This window comes from Eretmochelys imbricata, chromosome 24 (assembly GCF_965152235.1).
Source record: "Eretmochelys imbricata isolate rEreImb1 chromosome 24, rEreImb1.hap1, whole genome shotgun sequence".
NCBI lineage: Eukaryota > Metazoa > Chordata > Testudines > Cheloniidae > Eretmochelys > Eretmochelys imbricata.
Genome location: NC_135595.1, coordinates 19,656,332 through 19,678,547, shown reverse-complemented (window position 1 = coordinate 19,678,547; position 22,216 = coordinate 19,656,332). Strand labels below are relative to the sequence as shown.

The 22,216-nt window shown below is 53.8% G+C and overlaps 1 protein-coding gene across 1 annotated transcript; it reads right to left on the bottom strand.

Moving 5' to 3' along the window:
- Window positions 1-16,751: 16,751 nt before the first annotated feature.
- LOC144279543 (phospholipase A2 inhibitor and Ly6/PLAUR domain-containing protein-like) lies at window positions 16,752-21,697 on the bottom strand. Its single transcript, XM_077841095.1, has 5 exons — window positions 21,604-21,697; window positions 19,995-20,111; window positions 19,483-19,635; window positions 19,141-19,296; window positions 16,752-17,016 (listed from the first exon to the last, which is right to left on the bottom strand). Exons 1-5 carry the CDS (start codon window positions 21,695-21,697, stop codon window positions 16,856-16,858), a joined length of 681 nt encoding a protein of 226 aa, XP_077697221.1. The 3' UTR covers window positions 16,752-16,855.
- Window positions 21,698-22,216: the final 519 nt, after the last annotated feature.

The following is a 22,216-nucleotide window of genomic DNA, read 5'->3' as shown; positions in this document are numbered from 1 at the left end:
CGAATAGAGGGGAATAATCACTTCCCTCCATCTGCTGGCAACGCTCCTACTGATGCAGCCCAAAACGCCATTGGCCTTCTTGGCAACAAGGCCACCCTGCTGTCTCATAGCCAGCTTCTCATCCACTGTAATCCCCAGGTCCTGCTCTGTGGAAAGGTTGGCAAATACCTGCCCCCTGGGGGATCGGCTGGGGCTGCCCCGTGACATCCTGGTGGGCCCGGAGATGGGAGATTTCACAACCCTGCATGGGACACTGGCTGATCAGATGATACCAATGTGTCTTGAGGCCAATTCCCTTGTGCATTAGTGCAGATCAGTGGTTCTCAGCCAGGGGTCCATGTACCCCAGGGGTACACACAGGTCTTCCGGGGGGAACATCAGCTCATCTTCATGTTTGCCTCGTTTTACAACCGGCCGCATTAAGGCACGAGTGAAGTCAGTACGAGCTAAAATGTCGACCCCTTGTTCACATTGTTCTATATACTCTACACTGAAATGCCAGTGCAGGATTTGTCCTGCGTTCCCACCGAGTGATTTTATAATGGCGGAAATGAGAAAGGAAGCAGCTTGTCAGCAGCAGCACGGCCATGACATTGTGCATTTTTATGGCTGCTTTTGTGAGCAAGTCGTTTTTCAGTGAGGGGAAATTTAGGGTACCCAAGACACATCAGACTCCCGCAAGGGGTACAGCTGTCTGGAAATGTCGAGAGACCCTGGCCTAGATCAAAGGCATGGCGCAGGTAGAAGAGTGTGTTTGGAGTTTCGATTTCATGAAAACCAATGGGCCGTGGTATGGTTTTCCCTTCCCCGTCTGCTCTTTTAACGGAGTAACAACCATTCACCCTGAGCACAGCCCTGGGACTCACTGACCCAGCAGAGACGCCGGAGGGATGCTAATGAGCAACTTTAGCACCAGAAAAGTGCTGACCCCAAAGGCAGGGGCCATCGCGTGTGCTGACCGCCGCGTTCCTCCCTCTCCCCATCGAAGGCAAAGCCCACGTGGGTGGGGGCCCTGCCAGCTTGTTCTCTGGGAGAAGAAGCTGTAAGGATGGATTCAGGGAAGGATCCTGCCTCGCTGGGCTGGCTGGACTCTTACAGGGACCAGAACGGGATGCAAAGCGGGGAGCCCTGGAGACTGTCTGGGGGCACCTGAAAAGACTTGGGAAAACGGCAGTTTCTTCCATCACCGCCACCGTTTGGAATTACAGACTGCGACTCACCTGGGCATGAATTTTACCGGCTTTAACCCCTCGTGACCCTCATTCCCTTTCCTTAGCTCACGAACCTTTAGCGAGTTTCCTACAGACCTGGCTGCCAGCGTTGCCTTTGGTGTAGGATCTGGGGTCCCGTGGCTCTGGGGTAAGTGACCGGTCTCCTGGGGCTGGGAACAACCTAGGTGGGCTGGTTTGGGGTGTACGTGACCTTTCCTCCCAAAGTCCGGCTTGTCTGAGAGTATCTGAGGGGACTGGCTGTGACTCCGGGGTCAGACGGGGGCAGCGATCCAGGAGTTCACGCTGCGTGAAATCTGCTCACAGAGCACCACCGGCTGGGGGGATCTGCCCTGTTTCCTGACACCCTCCCTGAGCCCGTCACTCCCAGTGGAGCCGCCCCAGAGAGCGGGACGAACTGAGCCCTGCAAAATCAACCTAGAAGGACATTGCTCCCCTCCAGGGCGTTTCCGCCCGCCTGGACAGCTGGGTGAGCCACGGCCTCTCCTTCCCACAGCCCTCCTTCCCCAGGGGAGCTTAGCCAGCTGGTGCCTTTCCCCCGGCCACGGGCCTTCCCCTGGGGGAGGGGGTCTAGGCAGGACTCCTTGGTTCCATTCCCTGGCCCTGCAAGGGGAGGGGGTCCAGTGGTTAGAGCAGGGGGCTTGGGAGCCAGGACTCCTGGGCTCTATCCCTGGCTTTCAGAAGGGAGTGGGCCCTGTTGGGTTACAGGGGGGGTTACTGGGAGTCAGGACTCCCGAGTTCTCTTCCTGCCAGCATCACTTGTGCACAGATAGGGGCGGGGGGGCCCGGTACGGGGCGGTCAGGGGACAAGGAGCTAGGGGGGTGCTTTCCCCACAACTCACTTTATTCAGCCAATGCACAAAAGGAACCCAGAATCCCCCCCAAAGAGAAGCAGCAGCCGGTGGCTGCTGAAGGGAGGTGCACAGCAGCCCGGCATGCAGCAGAAGGGAAGGACGCTAGTCCGGGACTCAGGGCTCCCCAATGCCTCCACCGGCCCTGGGAGCTGGGTAGCACTTGGCCCGGCTCAGCATCTCCACCATGCCCTGGGCGTCTTTGTTCTTCCCCACGCTCTTCATGCAAGCGCCAGGGGAGGCACATCCAGCCGCAGTCTTCATCACGGTGATGTCACCTGTACGGGGGGAGAGAGACGTAATCAGGGGCTCCCACATCCCCCCCCGACCCCAATAAGGTCTCTCACACACTCCCCTCCCAGCGGGACTGCACCCGGCTCTGCAGGTAGAGTGGGGTGTAGTGCTCAGAGCAGGGGGCTGGAACTACGTGAGAACATAACAGAGGAACGGCCCTCCTGGGTCACACCAAAGGTCCATCTAGCCCAGTATCCTCTGGCCAATGCCAGGTGCCCCAGAGGGAATGAACAGAACAGGGAACCTTCCGGTGATCCATCCCCCGTCGCCCATTCCCAGCTCCTGGCAAACAGAGGCTAGGGCCACCATCCCTGCCCACCCTGGCTAATAGCCACAGATGGACCTGTCCTCCAGGAACTTCTCTCGTTCCTGTTTGAACCCTGTTGTAGTCTTCGCCTTCACAACATTTCCCGGCAATGATTTCCACAGGTTGACTGTGCGTTGTGTGAAGCAGTACTTCCTTTGGTTTTTTTAAACCTGCTGCCCGTTCATTTCATTTGGTGGCCCCTAGTTCATATGTTAGAAAGAGTAATAACACTTCCTTCACACCCTTCAACCTTTTATAGAACTCTTTCCTATCCCCCCTTAGCCGTCTCTTTTCCAGGATGAAAAGTCCCACTCTTATTAATCTCTCCTCATATGGCAGCCGTTCCATCCCCCTCGTCATTTTGGTTGGGCTTTTCTGAAGCTTTTCCAATTCCAGTAGATCTTTTTGGAGACAGGGCGACCACATCCGCACTCAGTGTTCAGCTGTGGGCCTCCCAATGATTTATATTGAGGCAACACGATTTTTTCTGTCCTATTCTCTGTCCCTTTCTTAATGATTCCCAGCATTCTGTTCGCTGTTTTCACAGCCGCTGCACATGGAGTGGATGATTTCAGAGAACTCTCCATAGAGACTCCAAGATCTTTCTTGAGTGGTAAATTTGACCCATCATTGTGTATGTCTAGTTGGGATTATGTTTGCCCATGTGCATTATTTAGCATTTATCAACATTGAATTTCCTCTCCCGTTTTGTTGCCCAGTCACCCTGTTTTGAGAGACCCTTTAGTACCTCTTCACAGTCTGCTTTGGACTTAACTATCTTGAGTAGGTTTGTATCTTCTGCAAATTTTGCCACCTCACTATTTACCCCTTTTTCCAGAACATTTCGGAATATGGTGAATAGCTAATGTACTCAATGCTTTTTTGACTCTGTCTTCAGGAACAAGGTCGGCTCCCAGACTGCTGCGCTGGGCATCACAGCATGGGGAATAGGTGGCCAGCCCTCTGTGGAGAAAGAGGTGGTTCGGGACTATTTAGAAAAGCTGGACATGCACAAGTCCATGGGGCCGGATGCCTTGCATCCGAGAGTGCTAAAGGAGTTGGTGGATGTGATTGCAGAGCCATTGGCCATTATCTTTGAAAACTCGTGGCGAATGGGGGAAGTCCCAGATGACTGGAAAAAGGCTAATGTAGTGCCCATCTTTAAAAAAGGGAAGAAGGAGGATGCTGGGAACTACAGGCCAGTCAGCCTCACCTCAGTCCCCGGAAAAATCATGGAGCAGGTCCTCAAGGAATCAATCCTGAAGCACTTACATGAGAGGAAAGTGATCAGGAACAGCCAGCATGGATTCACCAAGGGAAGGTCATGCCTGACTAATCTAATTGCCTTCTATGATGAGATTACTGGTTCTGTGGATGAAGGGAAAGCAGTGGATGTATTGTTTCTTGACTTTAGCAAAGCTTTTGACACGGTCTCCCACAGTATTCTTGTCAGCAAGTTAAAGAAGTATGGGCTGGATGAATGCACTATAAGGTGGATACAAAGTTGGCTGGATTGTCGGGCTCAACGGGCAGTGATCAATGGCTCCATGTCTAGTTGGCAGCCGGTATCAAGTGGAGTGCCTCAAGGGTCAGTCCTGGGGCCGGTTTTGTTCAATATCTTCATAAATGATCTGGAGGATGGTGTGGATTGCACTCTCAGCAAATTTGCAGATGATACTAAATTAGGAAGAGTGGTAGATACGGTGGCAGGTAGGGTTAGGATACAGAGGGACCTAGACAAATTAGAGGATTGGGCCAAAAGAAATCTGATGAGGTTCAACAAGGACAAGTGCAGAGTCCCGCATTTAGGACGGAAGAATCCTAGGCACCGCTACAGACTAGGGACCGAATGGCTAGGCAGCAGTTCTGCGGGAAAGGACCTAGGGGTGACAGTGGACGAGAAGCTGGATATGAGTCAGCAGTGTGCCCTTCTTGCCAAGAAGGCCAATGGCATTTTGGGATTTATAAGTAGGGGCATAGCCAGCAGATCGAGGGACGTGATCGTTCCCCTCTATTCGACATTGGTGAGGCCTCATCTGGAGTACTGTGTCCAGTTTTGGGCCCCACACTACAAGAAGGATGTGGATAAATTGGAGAGAGTCCAGCGAAGGACAACAAAAATGATTAGGCGTCTGGAGCACATGACTTATGAGGAGAGGCTGAGGGAACTGGGATTGTTTAGTCTGCAGAAGAGAAGAATGAGGAGGGATTTGATAGCTGCTTTCAACTACCTGAGAGGTGGTTCCAGAGAGGATGGTTCTAGACTATTCTCAGTGGTAAAAGATGACAGGACAAGGAGTAATGGTCTCAAGTTGCAGTGGGGGAGGTTTAGGTTGGATATTAGGAAAAACTTTTTCACTAAGAGGGTGGTGAAACACTGGAATGCGTTAACTAGGGAGGTGGTAGAATCTCCTTCCTTAGAAGGTTTTAAGATCAGGCTTGACCAAGCCCTGGCTGGGATGATTTAATTGGGGATTGGTCCTGCTTTGAGCAGGGGGTTGGACTAGATGACCTCCTGAGGTCCCTTCCAACCCTGATATTCTATGATTCTATGAATAGGACTGGGCCCAGTGCAGATCCCTGGGGGACTCCCACTTTTTACCTCTCTCCGTTCTGAAAACTGACCATTTCTTCCTACCCTTTTTTCCCTATCTTTTAACAAGTTACTGAGCCATGAGAGGATTTTATCCCATGACAGCTCACGTTTCTGAAGAGCCTTTGGTGAGTGACCTTTTCAAAGGCTTTCTCAAAATCTAAGTACACTGTATCCACTGGATTCCCCTTGTTCACACGCTTGTTGACCCCCTCAGAGAATTCTAGTAGATTGCTGAGGCGTGATTTCCCTTTACCGAAACCATGTTGATCCTTCCACAACAAATTATGTACCTCTATGTGGCTGACAATTCTCTTCTTTCCTGTAGTTTCAATGAGTTTGCCCTGTACTGAAGTCAGACTTATTGGCCTGTAGTTGCCAGGATCACCTCTGGAGCCCTTTTTAAAAATTGGCGTGTCATTAGCCATCCTCCAGCCAGTTGGGACAGAAGCTGATTTAAATGGTAATTTACAAACCACAATAAGTCGTTCTGTAATTTGACATTTGAGTTCCTTCCGATCTCTTGGGCGAAACCCATCTCGTCCTGGTGACTTATTCCTGTTTAATTTATCAATTTGTTGCAAAAACTCCTGTAATGACTCCTCAATCTGGGACAGTTCCTCAGATTTGTCATGAAAATAGAATGGTTCCGGTTTGGGAATCTCCCTCCCAGCCTCAGCCGTGAAGACCGATGCACAGAATTCATTTAGTTTCTCCGCAGTGGCCTTATCCTCCTTGAGTGCTCCTTTGGCATCTCGGCAAGTAGGACTCCAGGGTTCTCTCTGCAACTCTGCCACAGGAGTGGAGTCTAGAGGGTCAGAGCAAGGGGGCCTGGGACTGAGCCAGGACACCTGGGCTCCACCTTGTACTCTGTGTTCAGACCCCGCCCCCATCTGGAGGACTTACCCAGTGTTAATATCCCAGATTCCTCAACACAATGGTCCTCGGCGCCGGTGCAGGCCAAGGGCTTGTTGTCCTGACAGTTTCCTCCCCACAGGTAGAAGCATGACGGGCACTGCCGGCCGTTGGGGACGGAGCTCACAGTTGGCACTGAGAACAGTCAGACACACACAGTCAGCCAGGGGTGGGGAGTCACCACACGCTGGGCTCGATCCCAGCTCGGGGAAGGGAGTGGGGTCTAGTGGTTAGAGCAGGGGGGCTGGGAGCCAGGACTCCTGGGTTCTATCCAGGCAGGTGTGGGCAGAGCAGGGCTCTAGGTTTGCAGCAGACACACACCTGGGATGGCCCCAGCGTTGCAGCCGTCGGTGTCACAGCAGGCGATGTTCCCCCGCACGGTGACATTGTACGCATAGGTCAGCGAGAAGGGGCCTGGCTCACAGTTCTTGGGCTCCAGGCACGATTTAGCCGTGTAGGACAAGGAGGATCCCTCTGTGGAAGGGAAACAGAGAATCACCTCTGAACTCCAAAATGGACCCCCAGCTGCTCCATCCTCCCCTTTTGTTCCATCCACCCCACCCCCAACTAATCACATCTTCCCCCTCACCCAGATAAAATCCTGTCTTCTGTCTGATCGAGGCCCCACAGCCACCCAGTGCAATTCCCCATCTCATCCCGTCCCCCGTCTATGACATTATCTTTCCAGACTGAGCAGTCCCTGCTCCTGGAGAGGAGCGGAGTCTATTGGTTAGAGTAGGGGGAGGGGCTGGGAGCCAGGACTCCTGGGTTCGACCCCTGGCTTCAGGAGGACAATGGTGTCTACACTTAGTAGAAATCTTCTTTCACTCACCCAGCCTCATCTCTGCCACGACGGTGACGCAGGTCCCTTCCGAGGGGGCGCAGGGCTGCAGGGGGCCGGAGCACGATAGCTCTCTGGACGCACACACCTCGCATTGCAGAGCGCTCCCTGGAGGTTGGAAAAATCCCTTCTCAGTACAAACCCCGGCTCCCCACCCCTCCCCAGGCAGTGCCCGTGGGCGAAATACCACCAGGAACCAAGAGGTGGCGCTGTGGGAGTTGTTACCACCAATGCCTCCTCACTGAACGTGTGGGCAGGCAGATCTTGGAGAAATGCCACCTGCTTTTGCAGCAGTTCTGCCCAGTTCCATTTAACTCTCCGGATGGGGAAAGGCATCTTGCTAGCTGGTCATTTGTATCTGACTCAACACCGCAGACAAGTCTGTTTGCTGCCTGAGTGTCTGTGGCTAGAATACATTTTCAGCTGCTGACGTGGCTATCTGGGGTGCAGCTTGTGCCTGCGAACAAACCCCACTCGTCTGTGTAGACAGAAAAACAAGACTTCGGCTGCTCTGAGGAGGGGTTTCTGCCTGGCTTTGCGGTGAACCTTTCACACACACACACACACACACACCCCGCTGTCACTCTCTGCTCCAGGCCTCTGCCTCTCAGCCACACTCGACTTCAGCCCACTTTTCATGGCTGATCCTGCCAATTCTCTTCTTCAGAATACGATTGACGCTTGTTAAGCCTTTGGATTGATGGCTGTGCACCTCCAGCCAGCGATCCCAGGAGCATCAACTCTTTCCATTCCAGAGCGTGGGGGCCTTTAATTCATGACGTGAGCGTAAGGTAGTTTTAAGAAAGAAAGAAAGAAAGAAAGAAAGATTTTCCCACTTTGGTTTTTTTAGAGCTTTCATGTGGAAACATCAATTAAACCTCAGAACGCCTTCCCCTGCCCCTTCTATGTCCCTAGATGGTAGCAAAGTGATATTCTCCCCATCTAAGAAATAGGGAAACTGAGGTAGAAAAAAGATGTGTTCAATTCAGGTTTAGAACCAAGAAGACAGCCGAGAAGTCCTGACTCCCCGCCCACTCTTACCCACGAGACCCCACTCCTCTTTCAGAGCCATGGACAGAACCCGGGAGTCCTGATTTGCAGCCATCTCTGCTCAAACTCACTACACCCCAGCCCTCTTCCACAGCTGGGGAATGAGCCCAGGAGTCCTGGCTCCCAGCGCCTACCCGTTGCACCCGCATTCCCCTTTCAAACCCGTGGAATGAAGCCAGGAGTCCTGGCAGGAATCTCAGCGCTGACAGGCAGGGGAACATTTCTAGGCAGGATGACATGTGGACGGGGGTGCTGCTCCTCATCCGGATGACCCCAAGCTCGGGCGAGAGCTGGAGGAGGAACGAGAAGAAGGAAGGACAGACGGACTCAGACCCACTGGCCAGGCCCCTAGCGTGGGCTGTGGGAGTCCCAGACTCCAATCCCTGCTCTCCCCGAGTCAGCCGGGGGACGTGGCTCCGGGTTTTCCTCTTGCTGGTTTTACCCACAAATTCCATCCTGACCCCAGAATCCACCATCGACAGCAACATGTTCCCCAAGTGAATTCCCGACCGCATCACCCGGCTCCCTGTGCCCGGGGACGGACGGGACTCACCTGTGGCCAGGAGAGCGGACAGCAGGCAGAGGGGCAGAGCCACCCACATGGTGCCTGGATGTTAGCTGCAGTGAGGAGAACAGCGAGGAAGCATCTGGCTGTGGTTTTATCCGGCAGGATGGCAAATACCTGCCCCCTGGGGGATCGGTTGGGGCTGCCCCATGACATCCTGGTGGACCCGGAGATGGGAGATTTCACAACCCTGCATGTGACTTTGGCTGATCAGGTGATGCAATGTGTCTTGAGGCCAATTCCCTTGTGCATTAGTGGAGATCTGTGGTTCTCAGCCAGGGGTCTGTGTACTCCAGGGGTACACACAGGTCTTCAGGGGGTACATCAGCTTATCTTGATGTTTGCCTCATTTTACAACAGGCCAGATATAAAGCACTAGTGAAGTCAATACGAGCTAAAATTTCCTGATACAATGACTTGTTTGTGCAGCTCTATGTACTATCCACTGAACTGTAAGAACAATATTTATATCCCAGTGGAGTTATCTTATAATTACACGGTGGAACTGAGAAAGGAAGTTATTTGTCAGTCACAATGTGGCCGTGACACTTATGTATTTTTTATAATAACATAAGAAAGGACCTGTCATAAATATAAAGGGAAGGGGAACCACCTTTCTGTCCCCGGAGCTATAAAATCCCCCATGCCCCGTGGCAAAATACTTTCACCTGTTGTCATAAATAGAAAGGGAAGGGTAAACTCCTTTATAATCCCTCCTCTCCAAAGGAAAAATCCTCTCACCTGTAAAGGGTTAAGAAGCTAAAGGTAACCTCGCTGGCACCTGACCAAAATGAGCAATGAGGAGATAAGATGCTTTCAAAAGCTGGGAGGAGGGAGAAAAACAAAGGGTCTGTGTCTGTCTGTGTGATGCTTTTGCCGGAGACAGAACAGGAATGGACTCTTAGAATTTAGTAAGTAATCTAGCTAGGTATGTGTTAGGTTATGATTTCTTTACATGGCTGAGAAAATAGCTGTGCTGAATAGAATGGATATTCCTGTCTGTGTGTCTTTTTGTAACTTAAGGTTTTGCCTAGAGGCATTCTCTCTGTTTTGAATTTAATTCCCCTGTAAGGTATTTGCCTTCCTGATTTTACAGAGGTGATTCTTTTCTACTTCTATTAAAAGTCTTCTTGTAAGGAAACTCAATGCTTTTTCATTGTTCTAAGATCTAAGGGTTTGGGTCTGTGGTCACCTATGCAAATTGGTGAGGATTTGTACCAAACCTTCCCCAGGAAGTTGGGTGCAAGGGTTGGGAGGATTTGGGAGGGAAAGACGTGACCAAACTACGTTTCCCAGTAAACCCAGTTAAAGTTTGGTGGTGGCAGTAGAAATCTAGGGGCAAAGGACAAAAATAATTTGTACCTTGGGGAAGTTTTAACCTAAGCTGGTAAAAGTAAGCTTAGGAGGTTTTCATGCAGGTCCCCACATCTGTACCCTAGAGTTCAGAGTGGGGAAGGAACCTAGACAGGTGTGTAGGGGGATGGATGGACAGGCATGAAGGCAGATGGATGGATGGACAGACAGTCTCTTAGGGGAATGGATGGATGGGTGTTTGGGGGGAAGGGTGGACGTGTAGGAGGATGGACGGACAGAAGGATGGGTGTTGTCAGGGAGTCCCCGGGCGATGCTCTGGACCTGCTCCCTACGAAGGCAGGCAGGACTCTGGGGAAGTCTCCTCTCTGGGAGCAGCCTGTCTGCAGGACACAAAGCTCACCCGGCTTCCACCTTCCTGGGTCTGACCTTGGAGCATTCAGCCTCCTCTGCCATTCCATGCGCTTCCCACAGCGAGTCCGCCCAGGCGGGGTCCTGGGGAAGCCAGAGGGTCCTGCACCCCAACTCCACAGCCAGACGTGACTCTCAGCCAGCCAGTAAAACAGAGGTTTGCAGGGGGTAGGGCCCAGGCCATCAGTGGCCAGGAAACAGGGTGTCGGCCATTCTCTGTGTCCAGACCCCTGCACACACCTGCCCTCTCGGGCTCTGCAAGGATCATACACCCTTATCCCACCTAGATACTTAAGAACTGCCTAGGGGAAACTGAGGCACCCCCACACTATTCAGAGGAAACATTAAGAACGCTTCCACTTCCTCACAGGTTTATCGGGGATGGATGGAGGGGCGGCCCTGCACAGCCTTGCAAAGCACAGAGGGAAACTGAGGCACTCCATGGCATCGTAGAAATAGGAGCTCAATTTCCACTTTGTCGCATCCCTCTGTGCCCCAAACTGCTGCAGACACCAGCCGGTGCACCCTGCCACTGCCAGCACCTATCCAAGGCACTAGCTTTAACAGGGGGAGTGAGATTTAACAGGGGGAGTGAGATCAGCCAAGGCCACCTCCATGAACCCGAGGCCTTCGGGGACCGGACAAGAAAAGGGGGACGCTGGCACCAGAAATTAAAATGGAAATCCTGCTTTATTTCCCTCCTCACCAGATCCTGTTACCAGTGTAGGAGAAATTCTGTGAGCAACTGCCCTGCTCAGCCACAGCCCTGCCCCGCTGGTCACAGCACCTGCCTCGGTGTCTAGGAGGCAAACGCACTGGTCAAGGGTGGGTGGCGCTGACTTTCCACCATCGGTCTCCGCACCGACCGTTTGCCGGCTGTGGTTTGGACACGCGTGCCAAGGGCTTAGCACACCTGGGCTCCAGGCCCCTCTCTGCCAGCCGCCCTGTGTGACCTGGGACACACCACTTAGGCCTAGAGATTCAAAGAGTTAGGTCCTGCTGAGGATCTGTGCCTCAGTTTCCCCCATCTGTTCAATGGGGCTGACAGCCCTGCCCCATCCCACAAGGTGGCTGTGAGGATAATGCATTAAAGATGATGAGGGGTTCAGATGCCATGGTGATGGGCGCCAGATAAGTATTTAGCTAGACATGCTGGGGAGGGTGGTTAACAAGCTCCCTAGGGATGCGGTGGATGCGCCGTCCCTCGGCATCCCCCAGGCCAGGCTGACTGTCCTCCTGGAAGATGCTTTCATCAAACGCACGTGATCGGGCCCCGTGTAGGGAGGACTTCTCCAGCCTGGGCTATGCGGCAGGTCAGACTAGATGCTGGGTATGGGCCCTTCTGGTCTGGGACGCCAGAAAAAAGGGTGAGGTGGCTCCCAGGAATCACCAGCCCTTGGGGCGCTGGTTTCATCTGTAAATAATTTTTGTATCTGTTTTGCTTCTGTAAGCAGTGTCAGGATGAGCTCCACCCTGACATCTGGTGGTGAGGTGTGGCAAGTTGTGGAAAAGAACTTCAGGGACTGATCTCATTTGCATAAGCACACCCACCACGCCTAGAATGAGGCCATAGCTGCCCAAATGGTCACTTTGGCTGCTATGGGATCCCCAGTGTCTCTGTTATTGGGGCAGGAAGAATAAATTGTTATTATCCTGATTATGGGAACTGTGCTGGGAACTGTACTTGGCCTTTTGTTATGATGGAGGGACTCACCATCAACTTAGTAGCACTCGCTGGGCAAGGGTCATGGGTTCCAAAACTCTGTGAATGGAGAGTGGCTGGGGACAAGTTTTAATACTTGGTGGTATGGGTCTATTGGTGAGGGTCTTACATGTTAATTCTCTCTCCCTTCCTCTTCTGTCTCCACTGTAGAATATCAGAGATAATTTTGATTTCATTAGAAGTTTAGTTAAAGGCTGCTGAGCTCCCTTTGGGCTAATAGTGCACCAGCACTGAGGCTCCCCTACTACAAGCTGAATTCTCCAAAGAGCTGAACTGACAAAGAGCTGAACTGACTAAGAGCTGAAATCACTGAGCGTTGTGTTAAGTAGTGGGGGAGCCTGAAGTTCTATCGTGGAGCAGTTTGCAGGATGGCTGGAGTGCCTTGTGGACAAGCTGGTGGAGCAGTTTGTAGGACAGCAGGAGCTGCTGGTGGGACGCAGAGCAGTTTGTGGACCGGCTGGTGGAGCAGTTCGTTGGATGGCGGGAGCTGCTTGTGGGCCGCAGAGCGGAGCTGAGCGAAGGAGTTCGTGGGGCGGCTGGAGGAGCGGAGCGAAGGCCTATGGAGCTGTGGGGCGGTCAGCTGCAGATCATGTAAGGTGCCTCTTACCCCTGTCCCATCTCCACCCAGGCTGGGGGGTAAGGCTCCGCAGATAAACTTTCGAACTCTGGGGCTGCCCTGACCAGGGACAGAGACTTTTGGGTCCTTAGACTTTTGGGACTTTGGGTGATTTGGGGTTGCTGGACTCAAGAAGCAAAGGGAAAGGGGCATGCCCCAATTTGCTTGGGGTGGGTTTTTTTTGCTCATGGGTTGTGTTATGAATCCTGTTGGTGTTTCCCCAACATAATGCCACATTGTTTCTCTCTCTTATTAAAAGGCTTTTGCTACACTCAGATTGCCTCTTGGAGGCGCTCAGCAGGGGTCAGGTCCCAGGTCACTGGTTGGGGGCTCAAGCCGGTTTGCATTGTGTTATTGGAATGGATCCCCTAGATATTGAACCCGGCCCTTGTTGCTGCCAACTCTGACGGGCAGAAGGGTTACACTTCTAACCAGAAGCGAAGGGAAATGCAGGCTATTCCTTCTCCTGTGTATCCTCCGCCACGCCCAGGAACATCTCCCTCTTCTTTGTGAAGATTCAATCCCGGACCTGCTCTACGAACAGCTGCAATACCCAGTTCTCTCCTGTCCGTACATCTCTGCATCCCTCCCTGCTCGTTCCCAGTGGCCCAGGCTCCGACTGAGTGTCAAACTGGTTCGGAAAAGGTTCTTTTCTGGAGAAGGGTGGGGTCCCGTGTAGCACCTGGTGCCATAGGGGGGACCCTGATCTCAGGGGAGGGAGGCGTGCAGTGCCTGGCACAATGGGGGGCCCCCAGTAGCAGGCTGGGGGGATCTATGCAGTGCCCAGTGCAATCAGGGCCCCTGCTCTGGGGAGTCTGTGCAGCTCTTGGCACAAGGGGTCCCTGATCTCAGTTATTGAGGTGCTAGAAATAAGTGGTAACAAAGTAGAGAAGGCACCTGTCCGCAGCCCTGCCCGTCAACCCCCACCGACCCTCTCTTCAGGGTCTTGCAGGGCCGATCATCAACACCGTCTAGACGGGAGGCCGGTGCCCGATCTGCATTGCCCCGGGTCGGAGCAGCTGTTCCAGCACGGAGACCCTGCAGTGCGAGGGCCGTGCCAGCCAGTGCATTTCCATCAGCGGGCAGATCTCGGAAGGTGAGCGCCTGTCCCGGATTCCTTCCAGCCCCGGCTCTCCGGGCCCATCGGCACTAGGACAAAGGGAGGCCCGGGGCCGGGATTTCCAGTGGGCCAGGCCCCCGCAGCCTCCCGGCAGTTCCCGCTTTACCTGGCTACGCCCTTGGCCCAGCTCTGGGCAAGGCTCAGTCCCAGGCTCCCTATGGGGCCAGAGCCTCTTGTCACACCCTGTGGCTTTGCAAGCGAGTTCGGAGCCACGCTCCCCTGTTCCAAAGCCAGCCGGCTTCCCCCTCTCCCTGTGGACATGGCTCTGACCCGTGTTTAAACCCAAACCCCGCTCCGTCCACACACAGAGCCCCCTGCCCCCTGCCCCCACCTGCCCCGCCCTGCCAGGGCAGCTCAGCCAGGGGAACCTGCACCCCTACCCGCAGTGCAGCGGTGGCGGATTAGCCAATGGGCCGTCAGGGCCTGTGCCCAGCAGCCTCAGCCCATTGGGGGCCCCCTGGAAAATGGGCACCCCTGCACCCCAAGCCCGGTGCCTGGCAGAAGTGCCAGGTGTCGGGGGGAAGCCCCAGCGCCAGGATCCCAGCTGCGGCTGTGGCCCGGGGACTGGAAGAGCTCTCACCCCCAGCTGGTGACGGGACAGATCTTTCCCGGTCTTGGGGACGTGGGTGGGGGGGCTGCAAGGGGGTGGGTGGACGGGGACAGGACTGTGGGTGGAACTGGGGCAGGGCCACGGGGGAAGGAGCAGAACAGGGGTGGGACTGCAGACAGAAGGGGCGGGCGGGCCCCAGGGCCTGCACAGCCCAGCCTTCCCGGCTTCTCGCTGGCCACCATGAGCCTGAAGTAGCAACCGCCGCCGATGGAAGAACAAGAGACGTCCACCATGCAGCGTGCGGCCAGCTGCTCCCCAGGGCCGGGCAGCTGAGCTCTCACTGCTGTGACCTGCCCTGGGGTCCCGGTTGCTGTCCCGTGGATGCCGTCCCTCCCCTTGACCTCCAACCTAGACCTCCCCCACTGCAACTGGAGACCATTGCTCCTCGTTCTGTCTTCTGCCACCACTGAGAACAGCCGAGCTCCATCCTCTTTGGGACCCCTCTCAGGTAGTTGAAGGCTGCTATCGAATTCCCCCTCACTCTTCTCTTCTGCAGACAAAAGAAGCCCAGTTCCCTCAGCCGCCCCTCCTAAGTCACGTGCCCCAGCCCCCTCATCATTTTCGTTGCCCTCCGCTGGACTCTCTCCAATTTGTCCACATCCCTTCTGTAGTGGTGGGCCCAAAACTGGACCCAGTACTCCAGATGTGGCCTCACCAGTGCCGAATAGAGGGGAACAATCACTTCCCTCCATCTGCTGGCAACGCTCCTACTGATGCAGCCCAAAATGCCTTTGGCCTTCTTGGCAACAAGGGAAGATTCTTTTCTACTTCTATTAAAAGTCTTCTTGCTGGGGAGGGTGGTTAACAAGCTCCCTAGGGATCTCCCTAAGGAAACTCAATGTTTTTTCTTTGTCCTAAGATCCAAGGGTTTGGGTCTGTGGTCACCTATGCAAATTGGTGAGGATTTTTACCAAACCTTCCCCAGGAAGTGGGCTGCAAGAGTTGGGAGGATTTTGGGGGGAAAGACGTTTCCAAACTATGTTTTCTCAGGAACCCAGATAAAGTTTGGTGGTGGCAGTGGAAATCCAAGGGAAAGGGTAAAATAGATTGTACCTTGGGGAAGTTTTCACCTAAGCTGGTAAAAGTAAGCTTAGGAGGTTTTTCATGCAGGTCCCCACATCTGTACCCTAGAGTTCAGAGTGGGGAAGGAACTTGACAATGCTGTAGGGATGCTAACGAAGAACTTTAGCACCAGAAAAGTGCTGAGTCCAAGGGCAGGGGCCATGGCGTGTGCTGACTGCCATGTTCCTCCCTCCCCACATCGAAGGCAAAGCCCACGTGGGTGGGGGCCCTGCCACCTTGTTCTCTGGGAGAAGAAGCTGTAAGGATGGATTGAGGGAACCCTGCCTCGCTGGGCTGGCTGGACGCTTACAGGGACCGGAACCGGATGCAAAGCGGGGGTCCCTGGAGACCGTCTGGGAGCACCTGAAAAGACTTGGGAAAATGGCAGTTTTTCCTTCACCGCCACCGTTTGGAATTACAGACTGCGACTCACCTGGGCATGAATTTTACCTGCTTTAACCCCTTGTCACCCTCATTCCCTTTGCTTAGCTCACGAACCTTTAGCAAGATTCCTACAGAGCTGGCTGCCAACGTTGCCTTTGGTGTAGGATCTGGGGTCCCGTGGCCCTGGGGTAAGAGACCGGTCTTCTGGGGCAGGGGACAACCTGGGTGGGCTGGTTTGGGGTGTCCGTGAGGTTTCCTCACAAAGTCCGGCTTGTCTGAGAGTATCTGAGGGGACTGGCTGTGACTCCGGGGTCAGACGGGGGCAGCGATCCAGGAGTTCACGCTGGGTGAAATCTGCTCACAGAGCACCACCGGCTGGGGGGATCTGCCCTGTTTCCTGACACCTTCCCTGAGCTCGTCACTCCCAGTGGAGCCGCCCCAGAGAGCGGGACGAACTGAGCCCTGCAAAATCAACCTAGAAGGACATTTCTCCCCTCCAGGGCGTTCCTGCCCGCCTGGACAGCTGGGTGAGCCACGGCCTCTCCTTCCCACAGCCCTCCTTCCGCAGGGGAGCTCAGCCAGCCGGTGCCTTTCCCCCGGCCACGGGCCTTGCCTTGGGGGAGGGGATCTAGGCAGGACTCCTGGGTTCCATTCCCTGGCCCTGCAGTGGGCTTGGGAGCCAGGACTCCTGGGCTCTATCCCTGGCTTTCAGAAGGGAGTGGGCCCTGTTGGGTTACAGGGTGGGGTACTGGGAGTCAGGACTCCAGCGTTCTCTTCCTGCCAGCATCACTTGTGCACAGATAGGGGCGGTGTGGGGCCCGGTACGGGGCAGTCAGGGGACAAGGAGCTAGGGGGGTGCTTTCCGGACAACTCACTTTATTCAGCCAATGCACAAAAGGAACACGCAATCCCCCCAAAGGGAGGTGCACTGCAGCCCAGCACGCAGCAGAAGGGGAGGACGCCAGGCCGGGGCTCAGGGCTCCCCGATGCTTCCACTGGCCCAGGGAGCTGGGTAGCAGTCAACCGGGCTCAGCATCTCCACCACGCCCTGGGTGTATTTCTTCACCAATAATCTCTTCTTGCAGGCGCCAGGGGAGCCACATCCAGCCGCACTCTTCCTCAGTTTGATGTCACCTGGATGAGGGGAGAGAGACGTAATCAGGGGCTCCCAGATCCACCCCCCGACCCCAATAAGGTCTCTCACACACTCCCTTCCCAGGAGGACTGCACCCGGCTCTGCAGGCAGAGTGGGGTCTAGTGCTCAGAGCAGGGGGCTGGAACAATGTGAGAACATAAGAGGAATGGCCCTCCTGGGTCACCCCAAAGGTCCATCTAGCCCAGTATCCTCTGGCCAATGCCAGGTGCCCCAGAGGGAATGAACAGAACAGGGAACCTTCCACTGATCCATCCCCTGTCGCCCATTCCCAGCTCCTGGCAAACAGAGGCTAGGGCCGCCATCGCTGCCCATCCTGGCAATAGCCACAGATGGACCTGTACTCCAGGAACTTCTCTCGTTCCTGTTTGAACCCTGTTATAGTCTTGGCCTTCAAAACATCCTCCGGCAATGAGTTCCACAGGTTGACTGTGCGTTGTGTGAAGCAGTACTTCCTTTTGTTTGTTTTAATCCTGCTGCCTGTGGTGACCCCTCCTTCTTATGTTAGATGGAGTAAATAACACTTCCTTATTTACTTCCTCCACACCCTTCAACCTTCTCTAGACCTCAATCATATCCCCTCTTAGCCATCTCTTTTCCAGGCTGAAAAGTCCCACTCTTATTCATCTCTCCTCATATGGCAGCCGTTCCAACCCCCTCATCATTTTGTTTGGGCTTTTCTGAAGCTTTTCCAATTCCGATATCTCTTTTCTGAGAGTGGGCGACCACATCCGCCTGCAGTGTTCAAGCTGCGGGCTTCCCATGCATTTATATTGAGGCAACACGATCTATTCTGTCCCATTCTCTGTCCCTTTCTTAATATTTCCCAGCATTCTGTTCCCCTTTTTCACGGCCGCTGCACATGGAGTCATTTCAGAGAACTCTCCACAATGACTCCAAGATCTTTCTTGAGTGGTAAATTCGACCCATCATTGTGTATGTCTAGTTGGGATTACGTTTGCCCATGTGTGTTACTTTGCATTTATCAACATTGAATTTCCTCTGCCGTTTTGTTGCCCAGTCACCCAGTTCTGAGAGATCCTTTAGTACCTCTTCACAGTCTGCTTTGGACTTCACTATCTTGAGTAGGTTTGTATCTTCTGCAAATTTTGCCACCTCACTATTTACTCCTTTTTCCAGAACATTTCGGAATATGGTGAATAGGACTGGGCCCAGTGCGGATCCCTGGGGGACTCCCACTATTTACATCTCTCCGTTCTGAAAACTGACCATTTCTTCCTACCCTTTTTTCCCTATCTTTTTAACCACTTACTGAGCCATGAGAGGATTTTATCCCATGACAGCTTACTTTGCTTAAGAGCCTTTGGTGAGGGACCTTTTCAAAGGCTTTCTGAAAATCTAAGTACACTATAGCCACTGGATCCCCCTTGTCCACACGCTTCTTGACCCCCTCAGAGAATTCTAGTATACTGGTGAGGCGTGGTTTTCCTTTACCGAAACCATGTTGACCCTTCCCCAACAAATTATGTTCATCTGTGTGGCTGACAGTTCTCTTCTTTCCTATAGTTTCAATGAGTTTACCCTGTACTGAAGTCAGACTTACTAGTCTGTAGTTGCTGGGATCACCTCTGGAGCCCTTTTTAGAAATTGGCGTATCATTAGCCATCCTCCAGCCATTTGGGACAGAAGCTGATTTAAATGGTAGGTTAGAAACCACAGTTAGTCATTCTATAATTTGAAATTTGAGTTCCTTCCGAACTCTTGGGCGAATCCCATCTGGTCCTGGTGACTTATTACTGTTTAATTTATCAATTTGTTGCAAAAACTCCTGTAATGACACCTCAATCTGGGACAGTTCCTCAGATTTGTTATGAAAACAGAATGGCTCAGGTTTGGGAATCTCCCTCCCAGCCTCAGCCGTGAAGACCGATGCACAGAATTCATTTAGTTTCTCCGCAGTGGCCTTATCCTCCTTGGGTGCTCCTTTGGCATCGCGGCAAGTAGGACTCCAGGGTTCTCTCTGCAACTCTGCCAGGGGAGTGGAGTCTAGTGGGTCAGAGCCAGGGGGGCGGGGACTGAGCCAGGACACCTGGGCTCCACCTTGTACTCTGTGTTCAGACCCCGCCCCCATCTGGAGGACTTACCCAGTGTTAATATCCCAAATTCCTCAACACAATGGTCCTCGGCGCCGGTGCAGGCCAAGAGCACCTTCTTCTTCTCCTTCTCATTCCCGTGATATGGCCACACGTTGAAGAACGACAGGCACTGCCGGCCGTTGGGGACGGAGCTCACAGTTGGCACTGAGAACAGTCAGACACACACAGTCAGCCAGGGGTGGGGAGTCACCACACGCTGGGCTCAATCCCAGCTCGGGGAAGGGAGTGGGGTCTAGTGGTTAGAGAAGGGGGGCTGGGAGCCAGGACTCCTGGGTTCTCTCCAGGCAGGTGTGGCCGGAGCAGAGCTCTAGGTTTGCAGCAGACACACACCTGGGATGGCCCCAGCGTTGCAGCCGTCGGTGTTACAGCTCACGATGTTCAGCCGCACGGTGACATTGTTTGCGTAGGTCAGCGAGAAGGGGCTGGGCTCATAGTTCTGGGGCTCCAGGCACGATTTAGCCGTGTAGGAGAAGGAGGATCCCTCTGTGGAAGAGAAACAGAGAATCACCTCTGAGCTCCCCAATGGACCCCCAGCTGCTCCATCCTCCCCTTTTGTATCCATCCACCCCACCCCCAACTAATCTCATCTTCCCCCCCACCCCCAATAAAATCCTCTCTTCTGTCTGATCCAGCCCCACAGCCACCCACTGAAATTCCCCATCTCATCCCATCCCCCGTCTATGACATTATCTTTCCAGACTGAGCAGTCCCTGCTCCTGGAGAGGAGCGGAGGCTATTGGTTAGAGTAGGAGGAGGGGGTGGGAGCCAGGACTCCTGGGTTCGACCCCTGGCTTCAGGAGGACAATGGTGTCTACACTTAGTAGAAATCTTCTTTCACTCACCCAGCCTGATCTCTGCCACGACGGTGACGCAGGTCCCTTCCGAGGGGGCGCAGGGCTGCAGGGGGCCGGAGCACGATAGCTCTCTGGACGCACACACCTCGCATTGCAGAGCGCTCCCTGGAGGTTGGAAAAATCCCTTCTCAGTACAAACCCCGGCTCCCCACCCCTCCCCAGGCAGTGCCCGTAGGCGAAATACCACCAGGAACCAAGAGGTGGCGATGTGGGAGTTGTTACCACCAATGCCTCCTCACTGAACGTGTGGGCAGGCAGATCTTGGAGAAATGCCACCTGCTTTTGCAGCAGTTCTGCCCAGTTCCATTTAACTCTCCGGATGGGGAAAGGCATCTTGCTAGCTGGTCATTTGTATCTGACTCAACACTGCAGACAAGTCTGTTTGCTGCCTGAGTGTCTGTGGCTAGAATACATTTTCAGCTGCTGACGTGGCTATCTGGGGTGCAGCTTGTGCCTGCGAACAAACCCCACTCGTCTGTGTAGTCAGAAAAACAAGAATTCGGCTGCTCTGAAGCGGGATTTCTGCCTGGCTTTACGGTGAACCTTTCACACACACACACCCCCCGCCCGCCGTAACTCTCTGCTCTCAGAGTTACGTCAGCTCAGCCACACTCGACTTCAGCCCACTTTTCATCGCTGATCCTGCCAATTCTCTTTTTCAGAATACGATTGATGCTTCTTAAGCCTTTGGATTGATGGCTGTGCACCTCCAGCTAGCGATCCCAGGAGCATCAACTCTTTCCTCTCCAGAGTGTGGGGGCCTTTAAATTCATGACGTGAGCGTCAGGTAGTTTTAAGAAAGAAAGAAAGAAAGAAAGAAAGAGAAAAATTTTCCCACTTCGGTTTTTTTAGAGCTTTCATGTGGAAACATCCATTAAACCTCAGAATGCCTTCCTCTGCCACTTCTATGTCCCTAGATGGTAGCAAAGTGATATTCTCCCCATCTAAGAAATAGGGAAACTGAGGTAGAACAAAGATGTGTTCAATTCAGGGTTAGAACCAAGAAGACAGCCGAGAAGTCCTCACTCCTGACTCCCAGCCCACTCTCACCCACGAGACCCCACTCCTCTTTCAGAGCCACGGACAGAACTCGGGAGTCCTGATTTGCAACTGTCTCTGCTCAAACTCACTACACCCCAGCCCGCTTCTACAGCTGGGGAATGAGCCCAGGAGTCCTGGCTCTCAGCCCCACCCTTTGCACCCCCATTCCCATTTCAAAGCCGGGGGATGAACCCAGGAGTCCTGGCAGGAATCTCAGCGCTGGTGGGCAGGGGAACATTTCCAAGCGGGATTATATGTGGATGGGGGTGGTGCTGCTCATCGGGATGACCCCAAGCCTGGGTGAGAGCTGGAGGAGAAACGAGAAGAAGGAAGGACAGACAGACTCTGACCCCCTGGCCAGGCACCTAGCCTGGGCTGTGGGAGTCCCAGGCTCCAATCCCTGCTCTCCCCGAGTCAGCCGGGGGACGTGGCCCTGGGTTTTCCTCTCGCTGGTTTTACCCACAAATTCCATCCTGACCCCAGAATCCGCCATCGACAGCGGCACGTTCCCCAGCTGAATTCCGGCTCCCTATGCCGGGGGACGGACGGGACTCACCTATGGCCAGGAGAGCGGACAGCAGGCAGAGGGGCAGAGCCACCCACATGGTGCCCGGGTGTTTACTGCAGTGAGCAGAACAGCGAGGAAGCATCTGGCTGTGGTTTTATCAGGCAGGTTGGCAAATACCTGCCCCCTGGGGGATCGGCTGGGGCTGCCCCATGACATCCTGGTGGACCCGGAGATGGGAGATTTCACAGCCCTGCATGTGACACTGGCTGATCAGATGATGCCAATGTGTACGGAGGCCAATTCCCTTTTGCATTAGTGGAAATCAGTGGTTCTCAGCCAGGGGGTCTGTGTACCCCAGGGGTACACACAGGTCTTCTGGGGGTACATCAGCTCATCTAGATATTTGCCTCGATTTACAACCGGCCACATTAAGGCATGAGTGAAGTCAGTACGAGCTAAACTGTCGACCCCTTGTTCATATTGCTCTATATACTCTACACTGAACTCCAAGCCCCAGAAAAGTGTCGACTCCAAAGCCGGGGACCATCGTGTCCTGTCAACTCTCTTCTTCCGAATTTGATTGGTGATCGTTCACCCTTGCCACTGATGGCTTCACACCTCCATCATGCATGCAAAAACTCTGGGCTGGCTGAAGAGATCC

Excerpts from the sequence above, each read along its gene's own strand:
- LOC144279543 (XM_077841095.1), bottom strand. The coding sequence starts at position 21,697 with ATGCTTCCTCGCTGTTCTGCTCACTGCAGTAAACACCCGGGCACCATG. Across the intron at positions 19,297-19,482 it reads CAACGCTGGGGCCATCCCAG|TGCCAACTGTGAGCTCCGTC; the intron begins GTGTGTGTCTGC and ends GACTGTTCTCAG. Across the intron at positions 17,017-19,140 it reads ATTTGGGATATTAACACTGG|GTGACATCAAACTGAGGAAG; the intron begins GTAAGTCCTCCA and ends CCCCTCATCCAG.